This window comes from Protopterus annectens, chromosome 2.part1 (genome assembly GCF_019279795.1).
Source record: "Protopterus annectens isolate FY-2018-M chromosome 2.part1, PAN1.0, whole genome shotgun sequence".
NCBI classification, from domain to species: domain Eukaryota; kingdom Metazoa; phylum Chordata; order Ceratodontiformes; family Protopteridae; genus Protopterus; species Protopterus annectens.
Window position 1 is genome coordinate 1,442,165,619 of NC_056729.1, and position 20,279 is coordinate 1,442,185,897.

A 20,279-nucleotide genomic window follows, 5' to 3' on the forward strand; every position below is an offset into this window, starting at 1 on the left:
GCAGCAGGAATTGCACATACACAACTGAATACCTTTTCAATTGTGCACATTTGCACATACACAACTGAATACCTTTTCAATTGTGCACATTTGCAGTATACACCGAGTGAAAATATTCCAGAAGGAGGCAATCCTATATTACATTGAAATTATAACATATGAAATTAAAGCACAGTGCAGTATAGAGAAGCTTTATGGACAATTTTATGGTAAAGTATTTTCACAGTAGGTATCCGAGTGATGCTTCAGAAGCAATAAAGTATAGTGAGGAAAGCAAAAATGTGAAATGTTAAGGGGGAATAGGACAGTTCCAGAGTCTATTGTTAAGCAAGAAGGTCTTAAGATCCTACTTGAAGACCAGTCGTTTGTCAGAACATCAACTGTAAATTGCAAGTGTTCTGTAACCATACGTAATTCTGCAGTATACTAACATACACACTCATTTCTAAGCTGATTTCTCTTAAAGATCTGAATCATTCAGCAGTTAATATTGGCTTTTGGCTGAAATAATTTTTGGAAAGTTTATGCAATGCTCCTAATTGTTCCTAAGCCAGGCGTCTGAAACTAATCAACTGTGGTAGTCAGTACATTTTGGCATTTATTAGGCCTTCATGTTCTTCTGTGTTGTTAATATTACAACAGAATTTTGTTCTTTCAATGTAAGCAGATGAGTTTTATTCAGCACCTACCATATTGACTATAATTTAATTTCAGGCTCTTTTAAAACACTTACATTTTACATAGTAATACGAACAGATAAATTAATATACAGTTGATTTTTTTTGCCAGCAGTTCACATCTGGATTCATTTCTAGTTCCTAATCCACTCTGTTTACACCTTTAAATCTTCCATAAGTCTTTATAATTATTCTGTATGCCAAAGTCACGTATTTTCTTTCTGCCTCAATCCAAACTGCATACATTGATTCTATGTACAGCATTCTGGCAGGTTAATGCAGAGGATTAAGGGTGTCAGCTGCTCACAGATTTCATCCTGCAGTAATGTATTTCCATCACTCAGTCTCCATCACTCATTCTCCACTTGAGCAAGTCACGTAACCAGACAGTACTCCTGAGTTACTCCTGGAAAAGAAGACCTTGTGCCTACTTGGATTATCTAGTTACCAAATGAATAATGTAAATAATTGGCTTCTTTGCAATTCAAGTTGTTAACAACTACCTTTGGATAAATCATCCTTGTGTCCAAAGTCACTGTGAATATATATTATATATTCAGACACATTTAATTGCTAATTAAATGTTACCAAATGCATATGCAGCCATATGTTTGCACACATGTAAGTGTATATGGGTACCTGCGGAAGTGCCAAGGACCATAATTGCATCTCTTAGAATAGCAGAGCTACAAGTATAAATGTGAGAACAATATACAAAGTCAAAGGTTGCAGTATCTGAGTATTCCCCTCATCTGGGATGCAGTGATGTTGAAGTTACTACAAGTCCTTAGGTACTTACTAGGCTGTTGATCTCTTGGATCTTAAGAAACCTAGCTTTACATTCCCATGGTAATTTATTTATTTCTCTTTTGTTGACTGGGTTAGTCCCAGTAGGCTGGTAGCCTCTTTACAGGGGAGATTGGAAGTAGTATTTATACTACTGGGGCAGATTTGTCCAGGGCATTTGAAACTTCCCCCTATTCATCATTGTTGCAAGAGGGACCTATTTTGGAGGAGCACTTCCTGTTTCCATTACAGGTGAAGAGGCGGCATGGAGAAACAGGGAGGTAGATGGAGAGAGAAGGAGATGATGGATTGGTGAAATAAATGGAGCAGAAAGCAAATGTTGAGAACGGAGAATGTGTACAGGATTCTGAGGAAATGTTTCAAAGAAATCCGATGAAGATGGGTCAGCAAATGATGGATGTAAATTACAACCTTCCACTTGGGAGGGAGGGTTGCGTGTTGATTTACTTAAATGGTGGTGCAGATTGAGCATAAAATGAAGATATTTCTGGGTGGTGCAGATTGAGCATAAAATGAAGATATTTCTGGGTGGGGGCATTATGGAGAAAATACAGGAGGAGGATTCCTAGACAATCCAGAAGAATAGTGGTGAGATGGAAAAGAAACATATGCAGAGAATGTAAAAGAGTGCAAAAGTGGAGTAGCAGAAAAGAAGGCAGAAGAAAATGAAAAAAGTATGTGGTAAGGATTCAGTCAAGAAGAAAAAGAAATGGACAGGTACAAAGTCTGGGGCAATTTAATAGCTCCTTTGAGTATAAAAGAGTTAAGAGCATTTATTCCTAAAAGACTTTTTGTGTTATATTTGACCGTTTTGTAATGGAAAATTTTTCATGGAGAATATGAAAAAAAGATTGTAACCCATGGAATTTTTGTGGTAAAAGCATTTAAAACAGGGGAAGCAAAAAAGAAAATTCATGTACAATTTCAAACAGAGGTAGCGAGACCTTAAAAAGGCATTTGCAAACGTTATGTAAAGTAGTACTGGACATTGCAAATGTTTAACAAAAGGGGTTTATGGACTGGTAGCTGGAATTGTAAAAAGAATCCTACATATACCAAGCATAATAGATGTGGAGGGGAATGGGGCATCATAAAATACTGAACAACCCAGAAAGTGTTTTATTTTGTAGAAAGAAGGACATTTGATAAGTAAATTTGACAAAGAATGTTATTTGTGGGGAAAGTGGACATGTTGCAAAAGTGTGAATTTAAATGTTGTAAATGTAGCAAAATTTGGACATTTATGGATAAATTGCAAAAGTGAAAATAAGAGTAAGGAAAGAGAAAGTGAACAAAATAAATTTTAGTAGAAGAAAAATTACAAGAAAAAAACTGACACAAGAAGGATCTGAAATAAGTGATGAAGACATAAATTGGGAGGTAGTTAAAAAAAATATGTTGGTAAAAAACAGAAAAAGAAAATTTAAAGGGATAAGTACAAAAGAAAAAAGAAATGTATGAAAAAGAATATATACAGCTAATGATTGGGGTTGGTATAAATACTTAAGGTGTTTGAGAATTGACACAAGGTATAGTGTTAGATTCCCAGTTGGATTCCCACCTTTGGGAAGGAGATTATCTAGGCTTAGAATGGCCTATTAAGAAAGATAGCCTAGTAATTCGCTATGAACGTATGAAACCATGAGTCTAAGGAAAAGGGAAAATGAAAATGTTAAGAGTTCTTTCTGTAAATGTGAACAGGATTAAGAATATAGGAAAAAGAATTGGAATTTTGGAGTGGCAAAATACATGTGATAAAGAAAGATTACAAACAGAGAAACTATAGGGAGGAAAGATGATATGGAATTTGGGAAATTTGAGGTGTTCTGGATTAGCCATATTGTGTAGAAATATAGTAACGATATTGGATGCAACTTCACCAAAAATGGGAAGAGTAACCAGTACAGATTTAAAATTTAAAGAGCAAGTATGTAGAATTATAACATTATATACTTATTCTAATTTTAGGAGCTTATTTCATTATGAATTGATAAAAATATGAATATTATAATAGGAGATTTTAATTGTGATTTAAGAAGCAAGTGTAAGAAGAAAGGAAACAATATAAGAAAATGTCAGAAGTTACAAGATGTGGTAAGTTAGAACTTTGGGACAAAGACTCATGGTTTTACAAAAGGGCTATGTATAAAGCTGAAATAGATTATTTTATAGTATCAGAAGGTTTAGTTATAAGGGAAAGGAAAAGTAGTTGAAACAGGATTTTCTGATCATCTTGCAATATGGCTAGAGATAAAAGGAAAAATGAGGAATGTATAAAACTAGTTGAGGGAATAAAAAGGATAAATGAGAAAGCATGGAATAAAGAAGAAAATTGATTAGTAATACCGTTACGAAAAGACCATAGTGCTATGAGAACATTTTATAAACCTATTGGGGTGAATGGTCGGTGATATTTAAGGAAAAATATAAAACATCTTTTTCACAGTGCAATATGATGTGAGAAAAGTAGAGAAAGAAAAATATAAAAACATATGCATTGGAAGATTTAGAACATAGTCATAGCACTCTGAATGTTTAAATTAAGGTTTTATATATAAAGAATTATGTAGTAAACACAGATGGTATTAAATTATACAATCTTTATGAAAATACAAAAGAGTTTTGAAACTAAAATGGAAAATATTACAAAAGATAGTTTATATAGTATAAAGGGGAAAGGTTGTGAAGGATTATTAATGCTTGAGAAATTGTAGATATGAAAAGAAGCAAAATTCATGGCATACCTTAAGGCCTTTAACACAATTGAACATGTAATCTTATGGGTAATAATGAGGATATAAGTAAGAAAATTAGGAAATTATATATGTTAGTCTATAGTAGTAGTAATAAAGTAAAAATACTTGTAAATGGCTGGTGTGACAGGGTTGTTCAGTGAGTTGTATACTCTTTGCATTGGCTATAAATGGGATACTATATGAAATAAGTTACAAAATGGAGTAAGGTATTTAACACCTGAATGGTTAAAAATTTCAAGTTCTGTTAATGTATGCAGATAACATTATAATTGCAAAAAACAAAATTTGGATAAAAGTAAAAATTTGCGCAAATGAATGTGTAGAGGTAATAGGGATGGCTTTAAATAAAGAGGAAAGTAGAGGTTTGGGTGATGTAGTAAAGAGAGGGGTATATATTTTGCAATGAGTGAAATTTCTGTGGTAGGTAATAACATTTGGAAATAAAATTGCAAGTAGAATTCAGTGGAGAAAAACTATACAGGAAATAAACCTGTCTTTTCTGGAAAACTTATAAATTATTCAAAAAAGGCTTATTGGATAAATTCAGTACTGATGGGAAAAACTGCATACTTAGCATTGTATTTTTGTTGTCACCAATATTTGAAAAGGAATTAATGCAGATATTTTTTTCATTTATATGGAGTTTTTATGTAAATAAAGGAGGAGGTAGTTTAGGGTTAATTAAGTCACTGGTATATACTGCTTCATTGAATTTGCAGACCGTGTTAAGGTGGATAAATGAAAAAGATGTGAGATTAGCAGTAAAATGTATACAATAAGAATGATGCATTTTAGGGTGTAGTAAAAAGAATAAAAGAGAGTACATAAATGAAGAAATAAAATGCTACCAAGCAAAATTTTTATGAAAAATAAAATCTGATCTAGAAAAAAGTATGGTTAAAGAATGTAATGATAAAATGTTATGATGTAAAACCATGGGAAAATCTAACTGATGAAAAATTTAAAGCTATAAAATTAAGAAGCAAATGGTGTAATCAGAAAGCAGAATGTCAAGATTTTTTTGTGGAGACGGGGCATGTTGTCACTATAACGTTACAAGAGGAGTTATATTATTGGTATTTAGTTTTAGTCCATATTTTTTAACACCAATTAATGTTTGGGATATGCCCTCTTGTAGAATCCTAGCGTCTTCTGAGGAGTATTGATGGTATCAAGTTTATAGACGTTTGCATACTTGGTCATCCAAAAACTCTTGACATTAGCTTTGACCTCTGAGAAGTAAATGCCAAAGAAAAGTGAACCCTGGGGTTTTCTGTGGTACTGGCTGTAAGTGTTAACATTTTGTGGGGTTTGGTAGTTTGTAAGTAGAAAGAACCCATTTGTGAAAGGAGTGTGTTTTGTTCTTTGAAGTAGCCATTATATGCCTAAGAGGGATTTAGATAAATGTATGCTTTGTGTATTTGTTATTTAGCATTTGGGTTTCTTATTAACTAGTATCTATTATGTTATTTGCGGAGAGAGTTTGTTTGCTCAGAGGTGTGTGGTGGGTTAATGTCTAATATGTTATAAGTTGGTTGTTAGGAGTGTGATTTCCAGAAAGTGGAAAGGTTATAATACACCTGGGAGGTGCTGAAGAATGGAAGTAAGAGAAGAGAAGGTTCAAATAGAGCAGGTGCTGGAAAACTGATACCTGTGCACATGCGTGCAGCAGATGTTCAGCCATGGGGTGGGGGCTTTGCTGGGAGATATCTGATGCTCACAGGCTGTAATATCAGGTAGATAATGTAAACTATTAACAGTCCTGCTTCTGTATTGAAGTATTTCTGGTGAAATATGTACTTTGTTGCAAGCTATAATGATACTTTATAGTGCACGATATATCAGCTATATAGGTGTACTATCTGCACTCAAGGGCTGGTTTACCTTATGATCTGAAAAAGTACAAAATCTTCTAAACCGAATCATTATTACTGGTATTAAGACATCAAAGGGGGGAAGATGAGAGGATATTTAGGCAAGAGGTAGACAATTTCCCTGTTAAGGGTATAAGTTGGGCAAAGTCTCCTGTATACCATATAATAAAACAATGCAGGTTTAAGGTAGAGTTGGGTGCTAGCTATGATTATTACTGGAGAGCAGTTGCAGATCTGCCTTGGCAGTTCTGTTTTGCCAGAATGTGATCTAGAAGTTAAAGTACAGAGGGAGAGAGTATAGTAACCAAAACAACCTAGCTATGTGGAGGCAGGAGATGCAGCTTGTTAACCTGCAGTGGTAAATGATAACCCACCTCTGCCATAATAAATTTAAATAATATACAGGTGTTAGGTTGACTAGCCTCATGAGCTTACAAGTGAGCACATGCACTTTAAATCAAATAGCTAAGCAGTTTCAGGTCAGATGTGCAGAATAAATTGCACATGGAATATTAAAATAACGGTACACAGACAGGAATATTTAAAGAAAACCTCTAACTAAGCTGAAAAATAGATTTCTGGCTTAGAGTATTAAAACCCTTACTGTTCCTAAAGGATAACGAGCAGAAATTGCAGATAGCAAACTTGCAGAGAAGTAGTCATCTCAGCATTTTCCAATCAAAAACAAGACAGAACAAAGACCAGTGAGAAATATTAATACAATCAATTTCCACAGTCCTTTACCCCGGAAAGCATTACATCATTTCCTTTTGCAGAAATATTACTCCTGTCCAACAAGACTAATTACACCATCCCTTTCCCAAAGCAAAAGTAACTAAACCAGTTTTTGCACCTGTAAAGTTTCTTAGAAGTTGTACTTCAAAGACATTTCATATCATTGCATGTCCTTTTATATTCAAGAAGAGAAAGGTTATGCTTTCTCAAGCCATGGGGAATGCACATTTTGCAGACCAAATACGTTACCAGTAGGAAATGAGAGAGAGAGAGAGAAAACAGTATATAATATCTATAAACCGGTTTTCCTTAGGCTTTAAACCAGTTTTCCTTAGGCTGGTATCAGCTGTAGGAATAGAATTACCTGGTAGGAATAGAATTACCTGAAATTCTTATCTTTGTAGGTTAATACTAGGCTACTGATCCATCGCACCATTTGTATTCTACCCAAGACATCCCAAATTATGAATACCCATCGACCTGAATAATTTAAACCTAGTTTTGATCCCTTTCACTAAGGGTTTGAGGGGCCAGATCTGAGTTGAATTTATGATTTCCCATCTGTTTATCTAGGTTATGCTTAGAGGGTCAGGGAGTTGCTTTGTTTTGCATTCAAGCAAGTCTATTCCATAGAATGGATTTTGTGGGAGAGAGATGTCTTTACAGCAGGTCCTGTTTACGTTATGGCAGAAGGTTAAATGTCTTAAGGTGTTTGTTTTGTAGCTATGTAGAAGCTCATAAAGTGCTGGTTCCTTTGAGGCTCTGTAGGTTAGACTCAAGTCTGCAGGAGACAGAAAAGAGAGAGAACACTCATTACATCCGATTGACGCTTCCAGTTGCATCTGCAGTTAACCCCTATTGATGCCTGTAGGCATCAAATATTGCTTGTTCATATTTGCATCAATAATTCCAAAACTGTGCTATGTACAAGGTTTTAAAAGATTTCATCTCACAATGGCAAACTCAAGTGCATTAATATTTGAGCTCTGTCTAGTGCAGGTGAATGGATATTAACTGTTTTTTTTTTTTTGTTTATACAGATATCATTTTCACATTTTTCTAAATATCTCAACAACCAAGTAATGAAACAAACTGGTATAACCGGCTGAACAAAACGGAGCCTTTGGAAACAGTTCAAAAAGGCTTATTATTTATTTTCTAAGTCCACTTGTATACTGACAAAAGTAAAAATTGAAGAAAGAACCAAATACTGTGAAACGCTAAACGCGTTTTTCGTTCCACATAATAGTGGAACTTCCTCAGACAAAAGTTCTTCCATTCAATGCAGTTTTTAAACTAGTGCATATGCTTGCAATTAGCGTAAATGGCATACCATTGTAACACAGAACAGTACTCCTTAACTTCATATGAAAGCTGTCAGCTAGATGAATAAAATGCTGCTGATGGTATTGTCTGTAACTTGAGTGGTTGCTGAGTTGCAAGTTGTTTACCAAATATTATAAATGTGATAGTTACTGTGTATACTGTGACTTATAAAATTCAGTTTTAAGATGTAGAACCTAAAGAATACTACCACTATAAAAATATGAATGCTTGAAATGTGAGGACATAACCTGATTCTTTCAAAACCCATTGTAAGTTATAGTTCAAACTTCCTGAGCTGCATTGAAGTGAATGAGGTAGTCAGAGTAGCTCTTGATCGTCTTGGTGAGAAAATGCTATAGTCTCTCAAGCCGAGTCGTATGCCTAGACAAGTATGTACCAAAGGGGGAATTATCTCCATTATATCTGAGTAAAGATTAGAGACGGTTGATGATTTCCCTAGACCTTGAAGATGCAGTCTTGCTTGATAAAAGGATTTCCAAATGACAGTGATACATGGTGATCAAAGTATAGTTTCACTGAAAGTGCCCAGTTCTCTAATGACATGAATTAATTTCAAAAGGGATATCATCAGGTTTGCTAGAAGACACAATGCTGCATTTCTTGGCATTCAGTTTAAGGCAGTGGTCCGGACATCACTTGTTTGTATGTGCGTTGTTTGTGTTAGGCTCTCCTGAAGTATCTGCAAGCTTGAGGTCATCTGAAAACTTGGTTGCCATGATCCTCTGATAGCCTCTGTGACATCACGGAAATAAATACCAAAGAGAAGAGGTCCCAAGAGCAATCCCTGTGGGACACCACTGGTAACTAATTTTCTTTGATAAGAGCGTGCCTCCAACACTCAGTAAGCCAGTTTGCTATCCATCAGGTAACATAGCGGTTCACATTTAGTTTGATTAACTTATTGATAATGCAAAAATGTGGGATGGTATCATAGGTCTTGGTCAGGACCAGGTAGGCAGTGTGAATCAATTTGACTGCATCTAATGCATCAGCAACATGACAGAAGAAGTCTTAACAGGCTCAGAAGACAAGGTAAGTCTTTGACAAACCTAAACTGTCTTGGATTTAAGTCTTGTAGACTGTTCTTGTTAATAAGTTACTTGATGATACATCCTACTGCTTTTACAGATAAGGGTGGTAATACCGTGAGTAGTTTTAGTGGTTGATACAGCAAGTAGCACTGCTGCTTCACAGCAAGAGATTTTCCTGTTTGATTCCTGGCTGAGATGCATTTTGTGTGGAGTCTGCATGTCTTCCTTGCATCCCTGATTTTTTTCCAAATGCGGTGGTTTCCTTCTATCTCCAAAAGGCACACATTAAATGAGTCAGTATTCTCCAAGTTCCCCATAGATGTGCTTGGTGTGAGAGGGAAGGAGTTTGTACATTCTGAAGTAGGCTGTCACCCTGTCCAGAATGAGTTTCATTGCCTTGCTCCAATTGGCTAAGTGTTTTTTTTTTCACATTTTGTAGTGAGTTTTTGTTTGTATTGATCCATCTTAAGGTAGGATTTCTCCAGTGGTTGACTGGGCATGGATCCCATTTTCAGTGGAGTCCTGGGGAGAAAAGCTCCACAAAGATTAGTGCAGCAAATACTATACACAAGTTACTAAAGTAACCCAAAACAAACCAATGAGCTGATGGTTAACCAGTGCTTTAATATCCAAGCAAACTCAAAAAAGAAAGCACTGGATTCCCTCAGTTTTTTATTAAAAGTCACAAGTTAAAACCTGTCTTCAGAGATAAAACTTTCACCATAAGGCTTCCTCGGGCAAATACATCTTAGCAGTTGCAGTCATCCGTTATAGTCATTAAAAGCACATGACACAATTTCAAACCCTTTGATGTAATTCCCTTAAATAAGGTTTTAAAGTGAAAATCATTTAGTCCTGGTGGTATGTGGGACTTAAACGTAAAATCCATTTCATTTCCTCACTCTCTAACATTTTTATATCCCCTCCCTTAAGTGGTTTATAGATTACGTTCAGTATCATAAATTTAAATACATGTTGTTCACCTTTTTCCATTATATGTTTACTTAGTGCATTTGTCATTAACCTATGTTTACTATCACTAAGACGGCCAGCTATACGTTCTTTAAACCTTCTTTTGGTCATGCCCACTTAGTAACATTCACATAATTCACACTTAGCCATATACACCAGGTTACTGGTGTTAGTTTCCATAGGCTTGTAATACAAACTCCTTTTTTGTAACTGGATGTCTCATTGATCAGTTTGTATATAAATGTCAACAATAAACACAGTTATTACATTTAAAAGTGCCCTACTTGCATCTATTACCAGAGAAAAAAAAAGTCTTGATTGCTCTTGGTAGCATAGTGTTTGTTTCAATGTACAGTTGCATTTATAACCAAACTCTGGACCTTCTGCTACTAATTACTGCAACCCCTGAACATCTCTTAGAACTTCCCACTGTTTCACTATAATGTTTTTAATTGCTGTAGTGTTCCTATTATAAGTAAGCATGCATCTTGTTCTATTAGACCTAACTTGTGTCCTATCGTTACCAGAATGGCTCCTACTGAAGTATGGAACTATATCTTGCTTTAGTTGTTGTTTAGCCTCATCCATTGCTTTCTCAACTGCTCTCTCTGCATAACCTCTCTTAATGAAGTCCTGACTCATATTTGTTAACTGAATATCTAGTTTATCTTGTTTATTTAAACTTAACAACCCTTTGCATCCGATTCAAAACTATATTTTTAAACATAAAAGGAGGGTGCATACTTTAAGATGTAGATAATTATTGCATTTCACTTCTTTCTTATACATTTCAGTATGTACTTCTCCTTCTCTCCTTCTTAACATAACATCCAAAAACGCTATCTGCTCTTGAGAGCATTCATGCTTGAATTTCAAAAATGGCATACTGTCATTAGCGTACGCCAAAAATCTATGAAACTCTTCTAAACTGCCCTCCCAAATTAGGAATAGGTCATCCACAAAATGTTTATAAAATGTAATGTGATCCCTATATCGATTTATTGTTGACATATTTCTCCTCCCATATATACATGACAATGTTCGCATAGGTATTCGCTACACTTGTTCCCATTGCTACGTCTTTTTGTTGATAAAGTTTTGTAGCAAATAAAAAAAGTTACGAGTCAGAACTACTCAACATTTAGGTTCATAGGTTCATACTAGGCTATCTGCCCAAGGGCATTTATAAGCCTAGCCCATAGTTATGTGGCTTTCGCCACCCCTTTAGTTTGAATAAAACTATGCCTATTATTTTGCTGTGCCTCTGTCAAGCAGTGACACTGAAGTAATCCCTGGGGTATATCTGCAATCTCCCATCCATTGGTCAAGATTCCTCTTGAACAAGGCCAGCGAGGTGCTCTGCCTCACATGTGCCGGGATTTTGTTCCACAGCATAGGGAGTCTCTGGGTGATGAAATCTGTCCCTCCAGCATGTTCTATTAATAACCGTGTCAAGGTTTAAGTCTCCCGCCCTTGTGGTTCTGAGGGATCTAGATTTTTTGAGGTGAAGCATATTCATCAAATCTGGGTTTGACATGGCCTTGTATGTCAGGCACAGGTCACCTCTGAGCAAGCGGTATGAGACTGAATAGAGCTGGAGTTCTTTCAGTCGGGCAGCATAAGACATATTTTTGAGACCCTTTATCCTTTTGGTGAGGAACTTTTGGGGCCTTTCCAGCTGCTGCAGGTGTCGGGTCAGATACATTCCGAATGGGGCATTGTACTCAATCATAGGTCTAATGAGTGATGAGTACAGGGGGACGATGACCTCCCTTGATCTAGATGTGAATCCCTTCATGATCAGGTGGGCAATGTAGAAGGTTTTCCTAACTACTTCAGCAACATGAGTGTCAAACGAAAGGCTACTGTCAACCTGGGTCCCCAGATCCCTGATGACTTCTTCTGTGCTCAGTGGATTGCCACCTATATGGTAGCTAGTGGTAACCTTGTTTTTCCCGAAGGGTATGACTATGCATTTCTTGGCGTTTAACTTTAGGCCATGGCTCTGGCACCAGTTATCTGATTCTGTGAGGCCCTTCTGAAGGATATCTGTGTCAGATGTGTTTTCGACTATGGCGCCCAGTTTGCAGTCATCTGCAAACTTTGTCAGCCATAACCCTCTTGTGTTTGCTTGTACTTCAGAAAAGTAGATGCCGAACAAGAGTGGACCCAGGACTGAGCCCTGTGGGACACCACTTGTGACAGGCTTTGAGTCTGACATGGCTCCAGCAACTCTGACCCTGTGGGTTCTGTCACTTAGCCAGTTTGCAACCCATCTTGTGATGTATGGGTTTACATTCAAGCTGATGAGTTTTTCAATGATACCTGAGTGGGGTATTGTGTTGAAGGCCTTTGCCAGGTCAAGGTAGGCTGTATGGACTGCCTTTCCCTCATCAATGGCCTTGGTGACTGTCTCGAAAAAGTCAACCAAGTTTAAAAGGCATGATCTGCCTTTGACAAAGCCAAACTGGGTTGGATCCAAAGTCTGCAAGTTCCCTATGTCTTTATTTATGAGTTCCATTATGATCCTCTCCATGGCTTTGCAGATAAGGCTTGTCAAGCTAATGGGACGGTAATTTCCAGGGTCGGTGGAGGCACCGCCCTTGTGAAGTGGGACCACAGTCTCCGTGCGCCACTCCATGGGTACGTATCCTGAGGTGAGGCTAAGATTAAACAGCTGTCCTAACTGCGTGTTTAATTCCTCTTTGAGTTCATGGAGCACACAGCCGGGGACACCATTCGGTCCCATGGATGCTGTGTTTTTTGCCTTGGAGAGAGCAGTTCTCACCTGGGCGTTAGAGATGTTTGGGGGGCTACAATCCTCTGGTATAGATATCTGTCCTTTTGGGGGGGAGAAGTTTGCATTGAACCTGTCAGCCAGTATGTTGGCAATGTGTGTAGGTTCAGTAATCTTCACATCATTTTGAACTAATTCTGAGCATATCTGGGAGTTTCCTCCTAGGTTTTTAACATAGCTAAAGAAGGCCTTATGATTGTCTTTTGAGTCCTTTGCGATTTTTCTCTCAAAATTTGCCTTGGATGATTTTATGAGAGCTCTTAGTTTTTTACTTATAATGATCAAAGGTGTCTTACCTTTCAAGGATTTTGCTCTATCTTGTAGTAGCTTCCTCCTTTTGTTGTAGAGCTTGTTTATGGCTGGGGTCCACCAGACTGGATGCTTGCCTTTGGTACAAAGAGTCTTAGTTTTGTTTGGGATTGCCTGATCCATGCAGTCCTGTAGGTGCTGGTAGAAGGCATTTGTAAGTGATTCAGTGGTTTGAGTAATGTTTACCACTGGCTCAGGGGCCTTAAAGGAGACCACACTAGTTTTTAGAAGTGTGAAGTCGGCTTTTGAGAAGTTTTTCACTGTGGTCTTTTTTATTTCAGGTGGGGGCAGGATGAGGACCTCCAGCGAGATTAGTTTATGATCTGATCTCACCAGTGAGGGGTATACTTCCGGTGTTGAACATTGTGATCCCATGTTCATGATGAAGAGATCAAGTATGTTTTCTCCTCTTGTGGGGATGGTGACTAGTTGTTACATGGCATTTGAGTTTATGAACTCCAGGAACCTTTGGGCTAGAGTGTTTGGGCTTGAGTAGTGTTCCCAGTCTATATTAGGGTAGTTGAAGTCACCTAGTATGATGGTGTTTGGAGATACATTTATCCCCTCCAATGTTTTCAGGAAGGCCATGTGAGGTTTCTGAGTTTGAGAGGGTGGCCTGTAACATGCTACAAATTGCAGAGCAGTCTTGCCTATGGTTAATTGCACCTGGATGGTCTCCGATGCATCGTGCGTTGCCACCAACCTTGAGGTGTGGGTGTCCTTTAGGAATATGGACACCCCCCCTCCTTTCTTGGTGTTGTCCGGATTTTGGGGCCGGAACGCATGATATGAGGTGAAACCTGATAGTGCTGGGGTGCTCTCAGGAGCCTTGAACCAGGTTTCTGTCACAGCACAGACATCGATGTTCTCCATACTGAGAAGGGCCTCGAGTCGTGCATCTTGAGATTGAGACTTCTGGCATTGAGCAGCATTACCCTTAGTTTTTTCCTTTTTGTGTTCTAGGGTGGTAGGTTTAGAATTTGAGCCTTGCCTAAAAAGGCACTATGGGGGTGGCAAAGCCTTTGCCAATATCCGGAAGCCTAGGGGTGACAGGTGCAAGCCGTCCCTTGCGAAGCAGCGTGGCTTGTCCAGCATGTCATCCCAGGCAGACAGACATTGATCCCCTTTGAATGACACCAGAATTTAAGCCAATTATTAAAGCTGATCATCTTATCACTGTATTGTGGCATCATTCTAGGTGAAGGTAGGATACTGCTCAAGGTCAGGGTCATACCTGCCTGGGCTACATAATCAGAGAGCTCCTCAATGTCTCTTTTCATGTAGTCCAAGGAGGTGCGCCTCAGGTCGTTGACACCAGCGTGGACAATGACTGAGTCGTACTTGTACCTGCTGTTGAGAGACCTGAGTGCTTGCGTTATGTGGCGGATTCTAGTGCCCGACAGGCAGCTTACTGTGACCTTCTCCTTACTCAGTCTGGTGAGCGGGACGTCAGTGTGTCTGACTATGGAGTCACCTATGACAAGTATGTTTGGTGTTGTATTTGGCCTTAAGGGCAGTGACTGCTTTGCACACTGATTTTGTTGTTTATGTGTTGTTTGTGTGGTGTATTGAGTTTGCAGTTGCTTGGGTGTCTGCTTTGGAGGTCTCTGCTGTTTAGGTAAGTTTTTACTCAGAGCCTCCGAGTATGTCTTAGTGTGTTTATGTGTTTGATTCAGTGGTGTGGTTGAGTTATGTGAGACTGGTATTGTGGTGTGTGTAGTTGCCTTCTCCTCCTGCCTGGTCTTGCCAGTCCTGAGTTGAGAGAGCTCAGCCTCCAGTCTGGCTAAATAGCTGCATCTCTCACAAGTGTTAGTGTTACGTGGGAGGAGGAGAGGGTTGTTCATTTCACAAAGAATATTAATTTTTTTATGTCTCATAGCCTGAAAATCTTACTAAAAATGTCTTGGTGCCTAGCTATCCCTTCAACTTGTGGTATAGAAGTAAAAAGTGAATCAACATCCATAGTAACAAAGTGCAACCTATCATTTAAATGGCCTGCTGACCAATTATAAAATTGCTCCAAAAAGCTAGCTGTATTTTTCAATATGATGGGCATTTTATCCAAGACTGTCCATAATTGCTGTTCTAAATATTTAGACATAGATTCAGTAACCCCCCTCTTGGCACTATAGGCCTCATTGGTGGGTCACTTAACACTTTTATGTAACTTCGGTATGCCATAAATAAATGGCAGGTTTGGATTTTCTAAAAACAGATAGTTAAACAAATCATCTGTAACTAACCCAGTGTCGTGCATATTATTTAACTTGCTGTTAAATTCTAAGCATAAACCATTTGTTTCATTCCTTATAATGGACTTATACTGTTCTTCTTGTAACATCATTTGCATTTTATTAAAGTAAAATTGTTTTCCCATTACTGCAATCCCTCCCCCCTTATCTGCACCTTTAATAACTAGATCATGATTCTCAACCAGTGAATGTATAGCTTGCTGTTCTTCCTGGTTGTCAACCTTCTAGTGAATTGGCTTGCCAGTTTTTTTCCCCATGGATATGAGCCAGTTATGGCAGACTGTCATCCTGGCAACAATCAGAATTTTTTTTCTTTATTTTAACCTTATCCCCTAGTTTTGTGCCAGTAACTGGCTAGCACCTTGCAATGTTAACCTTGTTGAGAAACACATGCATTTAGGTTCATAGGTAAATACTAGGCTAGCTGCTCAAGCAGGCTATTTTAAGCATACCTCTCAACTTGGAAACATCAAAAATCTGGACAAAGGCCCATGAAAAAATTGGGACATTGATTAAAATAAAATTGTGTACATAATCGTGTAACCCTGCCCACTCCAATGTAATTGTAGTATTTGCAGGATCCCAACATGAAAATTTAAAGTCACTAATTAATAAATAATGATAGACATTTGAATTTCAGACTTCATTCTTCTCAGATAAAACATCTAAACCTATCTGAATTTACAGGAGAAATATTTAAAATCTGTTCCTATTTTTGGGCCTTTGTCCCACCAGTATTTTTGGCTTTGTCCAGCTTTCTTGCTCTAAGAGATGAAGTATGGCTATGTAAATTATTGACTTGATCATTAGCAATAATATAAATTGCATCTTGGATGAGCACAGTTAAAATACAAGGGAAAATTTGTAGTAGATATTCATGGTCCAGTAAAACAGAGACAATTTATACAAACATTGTAATGAAAATATTTTTATTGTAACCACTTTCCAACCAAGCAAAAAAGTATGACCAAAGACCAGGAACTATTACCTCCTCCACAATATCAGCAAAGGTTTTTTTATTCTATGACAGATATACTGAATAGCAGCATATAGCAAATAGCAATGAAACAATCTGTCTTGTGTAAAATAACAGCAAATAGCAGCAAAACAGTCTCTCTTAGCTCCTCGGCTAAAACAGCCTTTACAGAGTAAATACACAAAAGAGCATTCCTTTTATATAAAAAAAATTCAAAATCTTGGTCAATTAATTAAACAGTTATTCAATTAAGCATTCACTTGATTAAATGAAAGGTACTGGAATATTTAAAAAGCCCTTGCATTCAAATAAAACTTTTTCCAATGGCAGTCTTTATTCAACCCTATCGGTTGTAATGTATTATATTTCAATATAAAATTGATTCCTTTTTCCTAAGTAAATATTTGATCCTGTCTTCACTAAGAAATCTTGAATTAATTTGTTATAAAACTGAAACTTGTAAGCTTCTAAAATTTCCTTATGTTCCCTATTAAAGTGCTCTGCTACTGGGTTTAGAATCTTATTTTTGATGTCCCTCACATGTTCCTTTATTCTTTCACCCAGACTTCTTTTAATTTCTCCTATATAAAAACTTTCGCAAGGACATTTAATGGCATACATTTTTTATTGTAATGAAAATATTTTAATACAGCGTTAGAGTATATTGATGAGACATTGTTTAATGTATTCAATATAGAATAATGGACTAACTTTAGAAAGCGTAAGTTTTAACTAACCAAGCAGAAACTTCACAGTGTGCAGGGTCTGAAGTTCACTCCTTGAAATGTTATGCACCTAGTTCAGTAATAAATTTCAAACATTTAAAATACGTGCTACAATAGTAGGTAGTCCACAGTTGAGTTAAAAATGGAATATCCTTCATTAAAACACAATTTTAACTCAAGCCGTGGACTACCTACTATTTTATTATTTCTCTGTATTTTAATGTTTAAATTGTATTATCCTAACTGAAGAAAAGATCAATTTACCAAAATGAACATTAATTGTGTAGTCACTGCTGTGCCTTTTAAACCCTTGTTGACCCACATCATTGCAGGTTTGTCTGAACTACTTAGGGGATAGGAAACTATGCTGGATGGTGTTATGCAGAACGTACAAGCGAAAGTGTGGGAAACAATTGGATTTCCTTTGTGAAGAAGGTATGTTTGTACAAGAGAAATATGGCACACAGCTACATAAAGTAGACATACCTTGGTTGCATTAGTTATCACTGCTGACTGTTGAAAAGCTCTGTTTAAGGGCATCATGAGCGTGTTTAGCTGTATATGTTGGATGGAGGTCATTGTTCACTGGCAAAAAAGTTCATTAAATATTTTGAAACTAAGCATAAGCAAAAAATATTGTGAATATAAATGAATTTTGCATTACTGAAGCAAAAAGCAGGCAAGTAAATATTACAATAGTTCAGTTTTAAGACTATTTAAATTGGTTACCAGAAGAACCTAGTCTTAGTGTTTTTTTTTTGTTTGTTTGTTCCAACTAGGCAACCTGTGAACAAAAGCACCTTTAGACATTACAGAGTTTTGGGCAAAGGTGGATTTGGAGAGGTGAGTGTGTTATAGACTTTATTTTCTTAATTACAGTTTTTATGGGCGGATTAACTAGCTGAGTTGAGAAAGCATGTGACCTAATTCGAAGAATTCTACATTTTCTAGACTCCTTTAGGGTGTAATTCAGTTTACAAGCATTGTTATCTGGTAACCATGACAGCAAGAAAGTACAAACAGATCTGCTGAAAACATGCTAGATTTACCAGATGCCATTGCTTATCAAGAAAAACACATCAAAATTAAGTTAGGAAGGATGCTAAATATTCTATTTCTGTCCAATATGCTGTATATTGTTTCACAGACACTTCTGTTAAGACTACTTCTGTTATTTAAAAGGTATACAAACACTTTTTTTCTGCAGTCAGCAGTTTTTATCTGTTTATAGTGTTTTTTTTTTTTTTTGGAAAGATATACTACAGGTTCGCATTTGGTCAACTTTCACCATGTATGTAGGTTCATATAGTTTATGCCTTAACATTCACATAGTTATTCTTGCAGTAATATACATAAAAAATAGTTTAAAACTCCATGTAACCAGGTTTAAGTATATTTTCTGATAGGAGGTGATTTTTGTTCTCAGCTATTCAGTGGGGGGATTTGAGGAACCACCATGGGCTGAACACCCTGATGTTTATTTTCCTTTTAATCCTTCATGCTAGTTGTGATTGCCCTTACTCTGAATATCTTTTGTCCTATAGATTCATAAGAGGTTACTAGGCTAACGGCCCTAGGGCCTTTGCAATCCTAGTCAGGTTGAACCCTTGTTCCCTTAAGGGTCTAGAGATATTGTCTATGTTATAAGCAGATCTAAATCCGCACTGAATGCCCCTATTCAATAGGGATACAGGTGAAACCCCTGGGATGATTTTGCGGTTTCCCATTCAGTCATCCAAGTTAAACTTAAAAGAACAGTGAACCAGACCATTAAGTGCTCCAAACCCTTGTTATAAAATCCCAACGAGTTCATTTTATGCCTTATCCTATTCTTGTATTCAAAGATTATTTATTCAGAAGTCTTTTCTGTGTGCCATCTCATTCCTGTCCATTCTTCCAATTGAGCATGCTCCTGCTTTTCTTTACTGGAATTGCCGTAACGTTGTAGAAATATTGGGTAAAGCCATGGTTTGCAGCTTCATTCTGGTGTGTCTCAGTAAAGAAGCAGTTTTGTATTCCATTTTTTGGACTTGTCTCCATGTGTGCACCCACACTGACTTCCTCACACACACACACACACACACACACACACACTTTCTGTCTCTCTCTCTCTCTGTCACACACAGGCACTCGCACACTGTTGCGCACACACAGGCACACTTGCATTCACACATACGTGTCTATATGGGCAATTTAGTGTGTGTATTCCTTCAGCCATGTTTTTGAAAGGTCGGAGGAAACCACAGTAGCTGGAGGAAATTCCTATAGGCATGAGCAGAGAATGAAAGCTCCACAGACACAGTGAAAGTCCAGAGTGAACCTAGAAGCTGTGAGACGGAGCTCTTACCAATGAGGCAAAGTGCTGCAACAGAAGACAAATGCAAAGGTGGCAGAGGCTAAAGCACAAGCTTTTCATTTTTATCATCTGTGTGTGACAGCCAGATTTAGAAATACAGATGTGATTAAGCAATGCAAGATAACTAGTAAAGACAATACAGTGACTTTCTCTGTACGTCTGTCAACCATTATTAAAAAAAAAAAAAAAAAAAAACCTGCTACAGCAGCTAAGGCATCTAGACTTAACTAATTCAGAGCAAATAAACATTTGGCATGCAAATGTAATACCTAGGAAAAAACATGAGTGCCTGTCGGTATTCCAAGGAACAGTCATTGCAATTTTCTAGCTAGAACAAAAATAAATATCAAGAATACATACCGAGTCTGAAGATGAAATATCCCTGCTACTTATAGGTTCATAGGTTCATAGGTCAGTACTAGGCTTACTGCCCTTGTGGGCCATTTTAAGCCTAGCCAATTACCCAATGTGAGAATCAAACCCTGCACCTTGTGTCTATAAGGTAAACACCTTAACCATTATGCCAACTTATGGTACAGAAAGATAGGGAGTTTGTACTCCCATTAATTAGCTATTTATAAATACTATATCTCACATCAAAAGTACAAAAGTACAGGGTTGGGATGAATCTCCCTGTAAAAGCACTTTAAAGATCTAACAGTGAG

The 20,279-nt window shown here is 37.3% G+C and overlaps 1 protein-coding gene across 2 annotated transcripts in view; it reads left to right on the forward strand.

The window, feature by feature from the left end:
• The window catches only part of GRK4 (G protein-coupled receptor kinase 4), a 1,249,698-nt gene that overhangs the window by 578,841 nt on the left and 650,578 nt on the right, over nt 1–20,279 (forward strand). For both annotated transcript variants that reach the window (XM_044062922.1, XM_044062923.1), the window contains exon 7: nt 18,038–18,101. In XM_044062922.1, coding sequence (XP_043918857.1) covers nt 18,038–18,101 — 64 coding nt within the window. The remainder of the gene's footprint in view (nt 1–18,037; nt 18,102–20,279) is intronic.